The sequence below is a fragment of the Salvelinus namaycush genome, chromosome 11, assembly GCF_016432855.1.
Source record: "Salvelinus namaycush isolate Seneca chromosome 11, SaNama_1.0, whole genome shotgun sequence".
Taxonomy (NCBI): domain Eukaryota; kingdom Metazoa; phylum Chordata; class Actinopteri; order Salmoniformes; family Salmonidae; genus Salvelinus; species Salvelinus namaycush.
The window spans coordinates 22,026,154-22,043,485 of NC_052317.1; the positions used below are offsets into that span (position 1 = coordinate 22,026,154).

The 17,332-nt window shown below is 41.9% G+C and overlaps 1 protein-coding gene across 1 annotated transcript; it reads right to left on the minus strand.

Annotated features, from left to right (window-relative positions):
• Positions 1-10,258: 10,258 nt before the first annotated feature.
• Positions 10,259-17,300, minus strand: LOC120055911 (armadillo repeat-containing protein 1-like). The gene is made up of 7 exons (XM_039003957.1): positions 16,643-17,300; positions 15,892-16,079; positions 15,564-15,655; positions 14,777-14,966; positions 14,436-14,552; positions 13,164-13,238; positions 10,259-12,872 (listed from the first exon to the last, which is right to left on the minus strand). Exons 2-7 carry the CDS (start codon positions 16,051-16,053, stop codon positions 12,681-12,683), a joined length of 828 nt encoding a protein of 275 aa, XP_038859885.1. The 5' UTR covers positions 16,054-16,079; positions 16,643-17,300; the 3' UTR covers positions 10,259-12,680.
• Between the last annotated feature and the right edge of the window lie 32 nt (positions 17,301-17,332).

The window sequence follows — 17,332 nt, forward strand, 5'->3', positions numbered from 1 at the left end:
TAGCAAGTCAGCACCTCAGGAGTAAATGTCAGTTGGCTTTTCATAGCCGATCATTAAGAGTATCTCTACCGCTCCTGCTCTCTAGAGAGTTGAAAACAGCAGGTCTGGGACAGGTAGCACGTCCGGTGAACAGGTCAGGGTTCCATAGCCGCAGGCAGAACAGTTGAAACTGGAGCAGCAGCACGGCCAGGTGGACTGGGGACAGCAAGGAGTCATCAGGCCAGGTAGTCCTGAGGCATGGTTCTAGGGCTCAGGTCCTCCGAGAGAGAGAAAGAAAGAGAGAAAGAGAGAATTAGAGAGAGCATACTTAAATTCACACAGGACACCAGATAAGACAGGAGAAGTACTCCAGATATAACAAACTGACCCTAGCCCCCCGACACAAACTACTGCAGCATAAATACTGGAGGCTGAGACAGGAGGGGTCAGGAGACACTGTGGCCCCATCCGATGATACCCCCAGACAGGGCCAAACAGGAAGGATATAACCCCACCCACTTTTCCAAAGCACAGCCCCCTCACCACAAGAGGGATATCTTCAACCACCAACTTACCATCCTGAGACAAGGCCGAGTATAGCCCACAAAGATCTCCGCCACTGCACAACCCAAGGGGGGGGCGCCAACCCAGACAGGAAGATCACGTCAGTGACTCAACCCACTCAAGTGACGCACCCCTCCTAGGGACGGCATGAAAGAGCACCAGTAAGCCAGTGACTCAGCCCCTGTAATAGGGTTAGAGGCAGAGAATCCCAGTGGAGAGAGGGGAACCGGCCAGGCAGAGACAGCAAGGGCGGTTCGTTGCTCCAGAGCCTTTCCGTTCACCTTCACACTCCTGGGCCAGACTACACTCAATCATATGACCCACTGAAGAGATGAGTCTTCAGTAAAAACTTAAAAGTTGAGACCGAGTCTGCGTCTCTCACATGGGTAGGCAGACCATTCCATAAAAATGGAGCTCTATAGGAGAAAGCCCTTTCTCCAGCTGTTTGCTTAGAAATTCTAGGGACAATTAGGAGGCCTGCGTCTTGTGACCGTAGCGTACGTGTAGGTATGTACGGCAGGACCAAATCGGAAAGATAGGTAGGAGCAAGCCCATGTAATGCTTTGTAGGTTAGCAGTAAAACCTTGAAATCAGCCCTTGCCTTAACAGGAAGCCAGTGTAGGGAGGCTAGCACTGGAGTAATATGATCAAATTTTGGGGTTCTAGTCAGGATTCTAGCAGCCGTATTTAGCACTAACTGAAGTTTATTTAGTGCTTTATCCGGGTAGCCGGAAAGGAGAGCATTGCAGTAGTCTAACCTAGAAGTAACAAAAGCATGGATAAATTTTTCTGCATCATTTTTGGACAGAAAGTTTCTGATTTTTGCAATGTTACGTAGATGGAAAAAAGCTGTCCTTGAAACAGTCTTGATATGTTCGTCAAAAGAGAGATCAGGGTCCAGAGTAACGCCGAGGTCCTTCACAGTTTTATTTGAGACGACTTTACAACCATCAAGATTAATTGTCAGATTCAATAGAAGAGTTGAAAAAAACGACTTAATGCTTTGTATTCTAAGCTATTTCAAGTATTGATTGAGTGAAGCGCAAGCCACCATCTGGGTAGTCTTGGAAAATCAGACCAAGGCAACAGCAGTGATTAGGTTTGGGATTAATGACGGACTCTTTTGGTAACTTCAAAAAATTGTTCCGGGGAGGGTCCTCCTCAGACAGACAACTCTCCTAACAAATCACATGTTTGGGTGGGCGGGGCTTAAAATGCAGTCAGGAATTGAGGGGATTTGATTATCTGGCCAGGGTTACCCCGATGGGGAGAGTTTGCACCGGGTGAAAAGTGATTGCATTTCTTTTGGAATTGGCTCTTGGACGTGAGCCAGGTGCCCCATTCAAAGCCCACTGCAAAGTTGGCTCAAAACACAAGTGACTTAGCCAAGGCTAAATTAAGCATGTGGAGTATTGAGTAGGATTCTGTGTTTTCACATGCAAAAGTGATTGCTTTAGATAAAAACGCTTTAGCTGCCTTCCCAATGAGTATTAGTTTGAACATTTGAACATATATGTTATTTAATATACAGCACCAGTCAAAAGTTTGGACACACCTACTCATTCAAGGGTTTTTCTTTAGTTTTACTACATTGTAGAATAATATTGAAGACATCAAAACTATGAAATGACATATATGAAATCATGTAGTAACCAAAAGAGTTGCCATACAACTCTCCTTCCGTGGCCTCCAATTGCTCTTAAATACAAGTAAAACTAAATGCATGCTCTTCAACCAATCGCTGCCTACACCTGCCCGCCTGTCCAACATCACTACTCTGGACGGCTCTGACTTAGAATATGTGGACAACTACAAATACCTAGGTGTCTGGATAGACTGTAAACTCTTCTTCCAGACTCACATCAAACATCTCCAATCCAAAGTTAAATCTAGAATTGGCTTCCTATTCCGCAACAAAGCATCCTTCACTCATGCTGCCAAACATACCCTTGTAAAACTGACCATCCTACCAATCCTCGACTTCGGTGATGTCATTTACAAAATAGCCTCCAAAACCCTACTCAATAAATTGGATGCAGTCTATCACAGTGCCATCCGTTTTGTCACCAAAGCCCCATATACTACCCACCACTGCGACCTGTACACTCTCGTTGGCTGGCCCTCGCTTCATACTCGTCGCCAAACCCACTGGCTCCAGGTCATCTACAAAACCCTGCTAGGTAAAGTCCCCCCTTATCTCAGCTCGCTGGTCACCATAGCAGCACCTACCTGTAGCACGCGCTCCAGCAGGTATATCTCTCTGGTCACCCCCAAAACCAATTCTTCCTTTGGCCGCCTCTCCTTCCAGTTCTCTGCTGCCAATGACTGGAACGAACTACAAAAATCTCTGAAACTGGAAACACTTATCTCCCTCACTAGCTTTAAGCACCAGCTGTCAGAGCAGCTCATAGATTACTGCACCTGTACATAGCCCATCTATAATTTAGCCCAAACAACTACCTCTTTACCTACTGTATTTATTTATTTATTTTGCTCCTTTGCACCCCATTATTTCTATCTCTACTTTGCACTTTCTTCCACTGCAAACCAACCATTCCAGTGTTTTTTACTTGCTATATTGTATTTACTTCGCCACCATGGCCTTTTTTAAAATATTTTTATTTATATATATATTTTGTTTGCCTTCACCTCCCTTATCTCACCTCACTTGCTCACATTGTATATAGACTTATTTTTCACTGTATTATTGACTGTATGTTTGTTTTACTCCATGTGTAACTATGTGTTGTTGTATGTGTCGAACTGCTTTGCTTTATCTTGGCCAGGTCGCAATTGTAAATGAGAACGTGTTCTCAATTTGCCTACCTGGTTAAATAAAGGTGAAATAAAAAAATTAAATAAATATGCGATGGGGTCCAGCTGAGGCCACTGTGATGCAATGTAATGCAGTTTTACAATGAAGGAGATGGGAGACCACATTGCACCCAGTTGCTACTTAAAGGGATACTTTGGGATTTTGGCAGTGGGGCCCTTTATCAACTTCCCCAGAGTCAGATGAACTCGTGGATACCACTTTTATGTCTTTGCCTGCAGTTTGAAGGAAGTTGCTAGCTAGCGCAATTGCTAACTAACGTTAGCGCAATGACTGGAAGCTAACGTTAGTTAGCATTGGCTAGCGAAACTACCTCTAACTTTCTTCATACTTAACACTGAGACAAAAATGCATCCACAACTTCATCTGACTCTGGGGAAGTAGTTAACGTAGTTTAAAGTATCCCTTTAAAGCATAGTCTACCTTGGTCAGTCGAGCATTGCATTGCGATTAACTTGGCTTCTACTTTGGCTGGCAGACTTCTTCCTGGCCTCAGCAATGGTTGCCCCAAGAGGTGAAGGAGAGCAGAGGGATCTGATAGGTGCTCACCCATCCTACAATAGAAGTGTTGAATACAGAATAAAGCATCTTTCATGGTGATTGGATGTCAAATAAATCCTTGCCAATAGTTGAGAAGAGCTTATGTTGCTAGGCTAGTCCCAAATATGTATGTCCAATCACCCACATCTACTAATCATAGACCAGTGGGTCAATCTGAAGTTATAGAAAGGATGAGGGGGAGAGATAATTTGCCATCAGAGTAGGAGTGCTGATCTAGGATCAGGTCCACTCTGTCTATATAATAGTATTGTAGTATTCATTATGATCTTACCTTTTGCAAATTCTTAGTCTGGATTGTTCTCTTGGGTCAAAGTGGACCCTGTATATTAATAAAATATTATTAGTACTGTAAATCCATATGTACATGTACTAGCTAGCTAGCATTGTAGTAGTACCTAATATAGGATACTTGTATTAACTGTTATAGATTCATTTCATGACCATGAGCTCCTACATGCGCTCCAGTATTAAAGTTGCCATCCAGTGGCCACCACTATTCCTCCAGCCACATCTGGAACTCCAAGAAAGACAGGCTGGCAGACAGACACATACAAAGGGCCAGCTCTAGCTTTTTGGGGACCCAAAGCGAGATTTGGTTGGAGGAGGAGGGGACCCCCCCCCCCCCCCCCCCCCCCCACCAAGCGGGGAAAATTGGCCGGTCGCCAGCTGGACGGTGTTTCCTCCGACACATTGGTGCGGCTGACTTCTGGGTTAAGCGAGCAGTGTGTCAAGAAGCAGTGCGGCTTGGCAGGGTTGTGTTTCGGAGGACGCGTGGCTCTCGACCTTCGCCTCTCCCGAGTCCATAGGAGAGTTGCAGCGATGGGACAAGACTGTGACTACCAATTGGATACCAAGAAAAAGGGGTAAAAGGACAAAAAAAGAAATTGTATAACCATGCTCGTTAATTGTTTCAATGGACCTTCCAAAGGTGAAATTACAAGTCAAAATTACAAGTCCTATTGGTTGTGAAGGTAAGGTAGCTAGCTAGCTAATCTCGATCCCACTCCATAGGGGTCTAGAATTTTATGAAGTAAACGCCCGACTGTATTTTGGGTCACCAAAAATCCTGCTTGGATGCATTTAAGATGCATTAGTTTGTATCCATGAAGCTTCCCATGTCAGCCCAATTGATCAATAAGGAATAACACTATGTCAAGGAGGTCTGATTCGTAGAGCCTTGAAGAACACAGAATTCTCTGCAATGTACGTAAACTAATGACAACACCATTTATATTGCTCAATGACACTAATATCTCCCAATGCCTTATTAAACTGAGGAGAAAATTAAATTTGATCAACTCAAGCAGACTGGCCATAATGTCAACCTGTGCATGAGAGGAAGCCAAGCAGCCTTTGCTAACGTTTCATCGTAATAAAGGATATTTCTCATCATAACGGATTATTTAGTAATAATAATAACTTTCTCGATCTTTCTCATAATAACGAGGTAATGGATTATTTTGTTATACCAAGTTGTTGAATTGTTTTGTAATAATGTGATCTTATCTTGTAATAAAATAATAATCTGAGTGGCAGCAATACACCACCGTACTCATAACTCGTTTTCAGATTTTTATTTGGGGGGGGGGGGGTTGGCAGGAACGGGTTTCCGTGGATCACACATCTCACCCACGATTCCTTCTACAAGAAGAAAAAAAGTCATCTTTTGAAGGGGGCCAAGGACCCATGATGCCAGTCAGAGTTTAATGAAGGTGAATTTGGTCTCCTTGGTGAGGCCGCAAGCAGTAGCGTTGCCATCTGTCACCATAATTGCATGGCAGCCGGCATCTCTGGAGAGTCATGATGGTACAGATTGGGCTCTGGCCTCCAGTCGGACCACATGCACGGAGCCAGATGGTGGTGGGCACACACACGCACACACACTCGCTTATTTTGAGTCTTTAGAGTGTACAACCATACCCCGTAGGAGCCTCACTCCTCCGTACACCCAAGCTGTTCCTCCTCCTACATACACAGACAGACAGGCCTCCTAGCTGGCATGGGTTCTGCCATGAAAGATGATTCACACATCTCTATAATCAACGTTGTTGTTTGCTTTGCATTTCTCCCAAGGCCTGGATGTACTGAATATTTAATCTGTTGTTTATTTAATGTGAGTTTCAAATCATTGTAAATGATTGTGACTTGTTTACTACTACCTACAGATGTACACTGAGTGTACAAAACATTATGAACACCTACTCTTTCCATGACATAGACTGACCAGGTGAATCCAGGTGAAAGCTATGATCCCTTATTCATCCCTTGTTAAATCCACTTCAATCAGTGTAGATGAAGGGGAGGAGACGGGTTAAAGATAAATTTTTAAGCCTTGAGACATTTGATACATGGATTGTGCATGTGTGCCATTCAGAGGGTGAATGGGCAAGACAAAAGATTTAAGTGCCTTTGAACGGGGTATGGTAGTAGGTTTGTGTCAAGAACTGCAACACTGCTGGGTTTTTCACACTCAACAGTTTCCCTTGTGTATCAAGAATGGCCCACCACCCAAAGGACATACAGCCAACTTGACACAACTGTGGGAAGCATTGGAGTCAACATGGGCCAGCATCCCTGTGGAGGGAGGGTGTTCTTAACGTTTTGAAGGAAGGTGTTCTTGATGTTAGGAAGGTGTTCTTAATGTTTTGTACACTCAGTGTATACCTTCACAATAGGAGAACGCTCCGCTCATCATGTCCTACACTGTTGGAATGTGTTCGGGAGTGAAAAGACCAAGATATTCATATTTAACGTCCGCCTTTTTTATTACAGTCCTAGCCTTTTTGTGTGATTAGAATTTTTGGTTCTTAATTAATTTGAGATTTTATGAGTTTAGTCAGTCAACTACCTTAATGTTGCTGTACCCCAGGAAGAGTAGCTGCTGCCTGTCAATGTAAATAAGAATTGGTTCTTAACTGACTTGCCTAGTTAAATAAAAGTAAATAATAAATACACATAATAGGGATCCTTAATAAATACAAATACAAACCATATTGGACAGTTTAGAGTTTAAGGGAGTTGATATGTGAGAGTTGTGTTTGTTTTGATTCATCTTGTTGTATTGATATTGTTGTTTTACATTTTGTTGTATTACATGTTATTGTGTAAGTTCATGTTGTAAGTTAGACCCTGGTCTCAATGATGACCCACCCTGTATAAATAGAAGTTATTTTCTGGAATGTGAATCATGTTGACAATGGCCAAGGAAAGATACAAAAATCCTGGAAAAGTGTCAAAAATCCCTTTACACCTCTATTAGTCAGTCACGGGCTGTTAGAAAACAGCTGGTCATCACTGACAATAACCTGCTTTCGAATGACTCCCACCCAAAACTACATCTTGGCTTGGCTCAGGTCCAATGACACTTATGGCCAAATTGATGAGGTTGAGAGGTATAAAGATTCTGGCCTCTAGTAAAATGGCCATGGGGGGTGGCTAGCTCTTGGAACAAAATGTAAATTTATTCAAGTGATGCAATGTAATGCACAGTTTTACAGTACCATCTGCAAATATTTGCATTCCATTGCACTCTGGGGGAAATGAAGCATCAGCTTCACTAAGGCTATTCTAAGTAAGCCAATACCAATCTGTTAACTATGAACTACCTGGATGATGGCATGGTACTATAGTCCATTAACACACACTTACTGTAGTCACCTCAGCAGAGTCCACACTCTCTCTACAGCCTATTGACTGTCTTTGGTTCAGACATAGTAATGACTAAATAAACACACTCTGCAAGACCTGAATGGTAATCGTGTGTGTGTGTGTGTGTGTGTGTGTGTGTGTGTGTGTGTGTGTGTGTGTGTGTGTGTGTGTGTGTGTGTGTGTGTGTGTGTGTGTGTGTGTGTGTGTGTGTGTGTGTGTGTGTGTGTGTGTGTGTGTGTTGCAGTGTGTTGCCGCCACACATGGCGAGCCCAGCTGGTTGTGGGAGGAGTGCCATATGGGTTGGGACTTCATTGGTCTGTTCTCTCTGCTTCTTCTACATAGGCTCCCCTCAAGATGAAACCAGGCATGAATGACCTTCAATGTGTCATGATCCTCAGTTTACAACATTAGCATCCAACAGACAAGCTACAAAAAAAGACATGTATGTAAATTTGGATTAATTTGACCAACATAATAGAGGCCGGTGTTCAGTATTTGGACATTTTGTCTCTTGACGTTCAGATACAGGATCACATGTTGATCTTATCACTCAGATCTAAATGGTTGATGTAAAGAATCAACTTCAGGGGGAAAGATGTAATACTCTGAAAAACGGTTTATCACAACAAATCTGGAGCGCAGGACATTAAATATACAGCAAAGCTAATGAGCCATTCATTTTCCAAATAGCGATAATTACCTAATTACCTCAACTAATGATAATGACTTTAATGATTCAACATTTTGGTTAATTGATCTTGATTGATTGCATACCACCAAACAGGGAAAGGGGATAAACAAGGTAATTTCAGGAAGTGCAGGTCAGGGCTATGATGGCATTCATAGCATTGTTAAAACATAAATATTTCAAATTTTAGGCTACTCCACCCCCTCTCATATTTGCATGGTGATATATTATTTAAATACTCTGAGCTATGTGCTCCCCATACTCTAGCCCCTCTTGAAGGACACACTTGCTGTGACAGCAACAAATCATCTACAACCTCTATTGAGATTTCAGTATGGCTATTATCATTTGCTTGTTCCACCCACAGCAAGTTCAGACAGGCTCTGAGAGTTAATACCAATAATGGTGTTAGTGGTTCTCATTCAAAATAATGTTGCATGCACGGTAAGTACTCTTCTATTTAGCATAGCTATATCAACGTCCTGTGGCCTCTCTCATGCCACCTCCCTCTTGTCCCTAAAACCCCCCTGTCGTAGTTTCTGTGTTGCTAGGTAACAGCTTTCAGTAGGTCTTGGCACAAGGTCTCTTATGCCCCTCTGACGACAAAAGTCTTCTCATCTAGTAACTACGAATAGAGGGTACCTAAAGGAAGCCTAATACATAACAGCATTCATGCACACAACATATTGTATTGTATGGGAATAGCTATTGTCAGGGGGTAAATTACCACCTTTTTTAACATATCATGGCTCTGCATGTTTCTTTCTGCTATTTTTACTGTAATATCACAAGATTAACTGAAGTATTATATTCTACTGTAATTGATTGATAATTTTGTATGACTTTTAAAACAAAACCTATTAACATTACAAAATAAGAGAATATATATAGGCACAGTCTATATGATCAAGCATTTCTCAGTTCATCACCTCAAGCGGCTTGGTGGCAAACTGCAGTGGTGATGCAACACTGACACCTTATGTCTACTTCATTGTATTTCAGACGAAGAGGTAAGGTCCTGAATACAAGGGTAAAAAGCAGAGGCTTCCTTTTTGATTGTTCTTACAGTATGCATGGAGTGTGCTGCTGAATAGTTTGCCCATTGTTGCAATGTGAATAAAAGGGTCGCTATGGGGACGACAGCAGGCAGATTCCCAAAGGGAATCCCATTGATGATGTCACATGGGGCTTTGCTTCCTCTGCATTTTCATTGGGATTGTCAGTCAGTTACAGTCTGCCAAGACGACGATGGCGTTGCTCTTTTCTGTCTGTCTTGCAACTGTTTCACATCTACTTCAATTAACTACCAACCCAACAAAATCTAAACTTGTTGTGTGGACATAGCTGTCTGAAAGTGCAAGTTGAAACACGTTTGTCTTCCAGTTGAGCAGGTTGCAGTTGAGCAGCTTCCATGAGCGCTGGGTTTGCAGCAAGTCAGTGGCGAGAGCTGTAGTCTAAACCTATAAATGAGGCCCTTGGCTAAGATAGACAATAGCATAATCCTCAGTTCTGTTCTCCTCTCCAAGGCCCCACTAGTTTCAGATGTGGGAGGTTGGACATTTGCCAAGCCTATTGGGTCCAAAGTAATAGCAAGAAGAACATGCATTATGGGAAGGAGCTCTAAGACAAGGCCCTTTTGTAATGTCCCAGGGGACCAACATTCTGTTTCTCCCCACTTTTATGGGAATGCAATCACAAGTGAATTATACTGTACAGTACATTAGAGGGAAGCCAAGTCAGTTGGTTTGACTCTCTTTCGATACTAATAAGGGCATTAGTTATCTACTATACAGAACATTGAAACTAAATGAAAGTGATAGACACCTCTCAGAGAAGGACACCAGTTGTCAGTAAAAGGGACATTTCATTCATTGAAACCAAACATGGTCAACATCTTTCATCATTTATTATGTTGAATAAACTGTCATGTCCTCCATTTGAGGCAGTACCCTATCCCATCAGTGTCAATAAAATGAACAATTTCATATTTCATAGAATAACATTGGCTTTTAATATTATTTTATGTAACTCTTAGGAATCATAACTCACATCAAAAACACAATGGCCCACAACACTACAGACAAACTGACAGGCAGCAAATATACCTGTGATGCACATACATACTGTACATAACATTCCTGTGCGATAGGTGTTCATTCTGTATTGGTGGAAAGAAACACAACTCAAGCATAAATAGGTTGTAATGTTAAAAGAGCAATTCACTTTTCAACCTCATTCATTATCTCCAGCACCAAACCAGTGTCTACATATCTGAAAACAGTGTTTCTATTATCTGTGGTTAAAAAGATAAGGTCCTTTAAAATGCTTCTTTGTGACATCACAGTGTAGGATAAAAAGTAACAAAAAAAAGTGATTTTCAAAATCTGCAATGAGTTTCTAGCCAGAGGGAGGGTATTTTATTGCCGGTAGACACTGGTATTGTGCTGGAGATAATGAAAATGAGGTTGAAAAGTAGTGGAATTGCCCCTTAATAGTCAGGAGGGAAAGGAAATATTTAATGTTTGGGGGTTAATTTAAAATACATGAGTGATTTGTATGTGGATTATGTGATAGAAATGTCACCTGAGTCAAATAAAGATGACAAACAAAAGGCTGACTTAAATCATGATAGTTGACCTAATAATGGTTTCTGAACAAAAAGCATGTCAATGACAAGACAAAGATATTTACATATTTCTTTGTGAATGACTTCATTGGCAACCAATGCACAGTATTGATGAGTGTGAACTATACAGTATTCGCAAATAAGATGCATGCTGCCCTGGCATGATAAACACAATCTAGTCAGGTGTGATTGTACGAGATGGGAGTCTTTACAGGATGAAAAACAAATACATGAGTGGACAACAGGACATTGCTTGACAATTCTATACAAGGATTTTTCCCCCTCCAGACAGATATTGACTTTCAAGACACACTTTCAAAAGATAACCTCTTTTGAAAGTTCTCCCACAGAGGTTGTTACCTGTAAAATAGGTGGTACAAACTGAATACTTATTATGCTGAGATTTACTTTGAACAGTAATAAACTCAGCACAAACATTTCCCATTCATACACTAACATGCACTGATAGCATAGCTATTTCAGAGGCTGGGCAATTGATCCACTATATTGACTGAACCAGCCAAAATATTCAGAATTCTATACTTACAGATAACCCAAAACTAAGGCAGCACCCACTTGAGCTCCCTTTAACCAGAGGTTAAGGACACGGCTGGCCAATCCATCTCCAATGAAATCTAACAATGTTTGTTTCCATCAACATATATTCAGAGATTATTAATGTTCGGTTTAGCCTAATCTTGGTTAAACCAGAACTCAAATCTCACGTAATTTGGTCAGATGCTTAACCGTTTATGTAGTCTGTCCACGAGAGATTTACGTTTAGCCTTGTATTATTTTTAACTGTGTTAAATCATGCAAGACATTGGGGAAATGGCAGAGGCTGTCCCTGAAAGAGGAACAATGCTCTTCCTTAGGAAAGATATTCTAATATTGTCCTTCGAATGAGTAATACTTAACATAAAACAAGCTAATAATGCATGACACCACGTTGTTAGAGAATACCACAGTGGTCAGACTAAAATCTCCATGCTGTTTCTGGAGAGAAAACAGTCTCAACCAGCCACCCAGTCCTGTAAACATTTCTCATAACTCACGACAGATTCCATTAATGATTTCAGTAGGTATTGGAATTGAAGAGTACCTAGATTGGAGTTTATCCAGTGTCTACATCAGTAACCTTTGGAATATATCAAAGGAGAGCCTTACAGGCAGAATACATTTCAGAACTAAAGCTGACAGTCAGTCACAAGGGTCTCCATGTAAACAGAATGAAATGAAAGGCACGATAACTGAACACATGTTGATTACTGCATATTCTAGAACACCCATTGCCAAAAAAGAGGAGGATGGGTCAGTTCTTGGTCTAAAAAGTCAGATAAAAAGGTAGGGAGAAAAAGACCCTTAATGCAAACACGCTTTCAGATGCTTAAAAAAAGTGCTCTAACTACAGGAAATTAATTTTGTGGTAAAGTTTCGACCCTTTCTGATGGATCAAGTCCTAATGCTGCCACAATAATGCTCCTCACAACAAGACAATTTGGTTTTCAAAACATTTACATGTGCAGAAAGAATAGTCTAGCTCTCAATCAGAACCCTAAAGATAAGAAATAAGAATCAATTCCGGAAGCCAGTCCTGTCCCTTAATGGCTTGGTGATTCTGTATGGTGCAAGGTGGGTGTGAGATTGTGGGTGCATGTGTGTACTGTACGCATTGGAATAGTTTGTTGTTACACATTGCCGTTGGCAGTCCAGCTCTTTGGCAGCTGGGAGCCTGATTCTGTATCTGTAGTATCTGAAGAGGTGTGGGTGGTCTGGGAGTGTCACCAGTAGAACGAGCGGGACAGGAAGTTAGCTGCAGTGCCTAGCCAGCCTGCTCCATCCTGCCCTGTGCCCACGAGGGTCACAGCCTTGTCTGGCTCCTGGGACGGGCTCTCCTCCTCTGGAAGGTAGTCTGGAAGAGCCACATTCTGCTCCACCGCTACCGAACCATCCTCCGGGAATGGGATGATTACCTGAACAGCAAAAGGAAGTGTTAAATTCAATGTGCAGCATAAGGTAGATGACATTCCTGCATACAAGGTCAAGGAGCATTGTATTTGAATTTAGTTTCGAATTAGATACCCAACTCCGTTCTGTCAGCTTTATCCTTGAGATAAGATAATTCCTTGATAATATTTGTAGACCAAAATAGACCTTCTCGGGGAAATCAATTGCAACAGAAAGTATATAAAACATTGATTCAACCAAGGCTGTTGTTAAGACAACAGACACAAAACACTGGGAGTTCATTCATAAACACAAACCTCTTCTCCATCCTCTCCCCTGACCACCTGTTGAGCTTTCATTACTTCAGTTGAGGCGATGGCAGAACCCAGAATCTACAGAGGAGGCAGAGGTTTAAATGAATACCAACAACACATCAGCCATTATCCCCTCTCCAGAATGTTCTATCAGGACAGCAGGTTGTCTGCCACCTTAATCTCTCGTGGAATAATCTAACGAGGCAGGCGTAAAAGAAACGCATCAGCAAAGTTGACTTCTTACTGGTCCTGGCGAGAGAAAAATAACTGTCGGGGGAGATTCTCTTCTGCACTGTTCAACAATCCAGTAAATGTGGAGGAGTTAAGATGGAGTGTCGCCTTATTAACGCAGAAATACTGGTTAATGTCCAAAAGCAGAAGGCACATCACAGGCTCTCTTTCATTTCCCCTGAAAACCAGATGTGTCAGGTTTCCGAGCACGCTGAGGGTGCTCGTGGACAGGCGTTTTACGAGGAGCAACTGCTGGATATATAATTTGGACAAATCAAGACTTTGCGGGTGTGAACCTACACCTGGCATCTTCCAGAAGGGGACTTTTGGCCCAGACACCTGCCCAAGACTTGCAGAGAGAGTTGGGTTGACCTACCAAAGGGGATCCATTCTGGTTCTGCCACTCACTCTAGGTTTATGTATTTTTTATTGAACATTTATTTCGACAGGGAGTCATGCTGAGACCAAGGTCTCTTTCTCAGATGAGCTCTGTATACACATCAAAACATCTATATACCCTGTGCACATCAATATATACATTAATAGACTAAAAGCAAAACACAAACATTCTTCAGTAAAAAGGTCCTCCATCAGTCTTGTTGAATTGCCCTAGAAGCACCAACTCATCCAATTTTAGAGAGCCTTAAAGATTTTTCCATAAGTAAGGTGCAGAAAATCTAAAAGCAGATTTACCTAACTCAGTGGAGTTCGAAGGGATCTCCAGAGTTAGCCATCCCTGAGACTGGTTCTGGTATCTCGTACGTCTATAAGTTAACAATGAAGTAAGGTACGGCGGAAGTTCATGCCGAAGGGCTTTATAAACAAAAAGGGTACAATGCATCGATCTACGTGACTTCAAGGAGGGTGAGCCTACTTTCTGATACAGAATGCAGTGATGTGCCTTCGTACCTCTCCCCCCAGAACCTAATAGAGTAGCTGCGAGATTTTGGTTCTGGGTTGCCGAGATTAGACAGAGTCGCCTCTGGCCTCCATTGCCTCCCTAGAACATGCTGTTGGCTACTGGACAGACAGGATGCGACTCACCTCTGCCTTCAGGTCTGAGCGGATTCTGACGATGCACCTCTTAACGCCCATCTGGAATGTAAAGCTGATGACGCCTCGGATCTTCAACAAGGACTCTTCACAAAGGCTCCTCCGGCACTGGAGGAGATTAATGGGAATAACTGTATAAACTCACTTTACCTCTTATAGTGGACTACAAGAACTGTCACCTGAGCTAATAGCTATTTATTGAGGCATGATGTATTACAGAACCCATAATGCTCTGTGTAACATATCCGGTTTTATCTTAGTAAAGATGTTACTGGAGCTAACATGACAGTGTCCTTATTGATACACTTATTGGTCAGTATGGGGGCACTCACAGAGTCATCCAAGCCATGTATGTGGAGGACCACTGTTTTGGCCCGCTTGTTGGTGGAGCCCAGGAAGAACTGGGCCTTACGTCTGCAAGAGGGGCCCTCCTCAGGCTTGTCTGCATCCTCACCGTTAGAAGCCTGGAGGAGTTCATAGATTTCTGAGGCCAGCAGCTTAGTCTCTCCTGGGGTGGTTGTCCTAAGGGGGGGAAAAAGATAGATTTTAGATGACTAAAATCTTTAGTTTCAACAGTATTAATGTACAGGCTCTGAATTGTGAGACCCAAGTAAAATTACAAATACAGTTTTGCAGCACTTACAAAAATACCTTCTAGCTGTGGCTCAGAATGTTTGTTTCTCTACTTATTATTTATTTAACCTTTATTTAACTAGGCAATTCAGTTAAGAACAAATTCTTATTTATAATGACGGCCTACCAAAAAGCAAAAGGCCTCCTGCGGGGTCGGGATTAAAAATATATATATAGGACAAAACACATCACGACAAGAGTGACACCACAACGCTACATAAAGAGAGACCTAAGATGACAACATAGCGTGGCAGCAACACATGACAACACAGCATGGTAGCAACCCAACTGGGTCTAAGAAGATGAGCTATGTAGTGTTTGACATGAGTTTAGGACTAGTTGGATTTTTGCAACCTTGGGTCTCACAGGGAAAAAGAACAGTTGCAAAGAATACCAAATATTTTCTATTTGACAAAGATATCAACAGACAAGATGAGTGAGACTACACAATCATGATCTGGGCTTTCGCAAGGGTGAAATACTCACTTTTGCATGACATTCTGAAGACTTAACATCATCCCCAGCTCCCCCTTCATTTTCTCCCTGTTTTGACGACATTCTGCGAGGTAGCGCACAGCCTGAAGGGGACACAAGAAACACAAGAGAATACATTCACCCACAGCAAAATGACATTCCCACTTACAAGGTTAAGGAGCATGGTATTTGAATTAAGATTACAATTAGACACCCAACAACCATTTATTTATTGTTGGGTGTAAGTAGCTAGTACACAGACTTCAAAGCAGCCCAGTCACTTCAGTAACCAGGTGCATTGACTTTTAGAATGCAATGCATCCACTACAGGGGGGCTTACCAGGAGTGCTGAGTAGACAACCTGGGGATTGGGATGGTCCAGAAAAAGGATGAGTCCGGGTAAGCAACCTTGGTCTTGAACAATAGCTCTTCTGTTCATAGGATCTGCAGCAAGATCCCTCAACTGGTTCACCACAGCCAAAGCGTCTGGCTCCCTACTCATGATGCCTCTTACAGACCCATACAAGTCTGAATCGACAGAGAGAGAGAAGATATGGAGGGGCTGACATTCAGAAACAAGTCATCAACTTTTGCTATTAAATGTATTAGCTAGCTCAATAGTAAGTTCAATATTATACTGTAAACACAGTATGTAGCTAACGTTAGATAGTTAAATTACATCCCGCAGGGCAACATTCTGTGCTCCAATATAACATGTGTTTAGTAGATATAGATAACTAGGTTTTTACTTAGTTACCTATCTAGCTAGCTGACGTGTTTGTCAGTAGGAGAATATGTGAGTTCGTTTTTACGCTAGAGCCAAGGTGGATGATAGTTAACTAGCTAACGTAGTAAATAAGCAAACTCTATACTGGTGGGATTGGGTGAATGTGTTCGCTCTAGTTAATGTTTCTAACTGAATACTTTTTATGTTAGCTGCAAAGCTTGAAATATAGATACACAATTAGGTTTGGCGGGCAAATACAAAAGTATTTAGCAAAACAATGGCTCAACTCATGACACATTTGACACAACCTCGCTAGTTAGCGTATGCTAGTTAACTGACATAAGCTAGCAACACAGCCGTTTACCTTCAAATAAATGCCTCTTCAGACCTGCACAATGTGCACACAGCGTCCAAGAAAGACAGCATGAACAAAATCCAACGGGTAAAATAACACAAATGTAGCCAGACGCTTTTATTTTCTGTTATTATTACATTACAAAATGTGGTATTCAGTTACCGACAAACTCGACAGGACTGTTCCAAGCGGCCACTCTGCAATATAAACGTCTCCGATTGGACGTTGGGGGCGACATGCCCACTTCACAAGCCATTCAGCTGCATTGTTCTTGCGTGGTGTCAGATGATGCCCCGGCATGCTGATTTAAGATCAGTTTTACGGTTTATATTGTAACACGGATCCTCAATGCACTGATCCTAGATCTGTATTAATGTCAGACCGCTATACAAAGTAATATTTTTAAACAAAACACAGATCAAAGAGAAAGCTTAGTTATCTGTGATGTAATCATTAGTCCAAATAGTTGCAAAACGTTCTCAACTATAACGAGTTTCTTTTTGGACAAATTCAGGTAGGTCCCATAGATATCCTGTTAAATTACTAACATTTAATTCTGTCTCGGTCCCTCCCCGTTTCGTTCCGTTTGATTTAGTTTAAGAAACGTTTTGTAACATAATTGGCCTAATGAATACGCCCCAGCATCTTTAATAAAACATTAAATAAATATTTTCTCGAATTTGCAAAACACCACAGAGA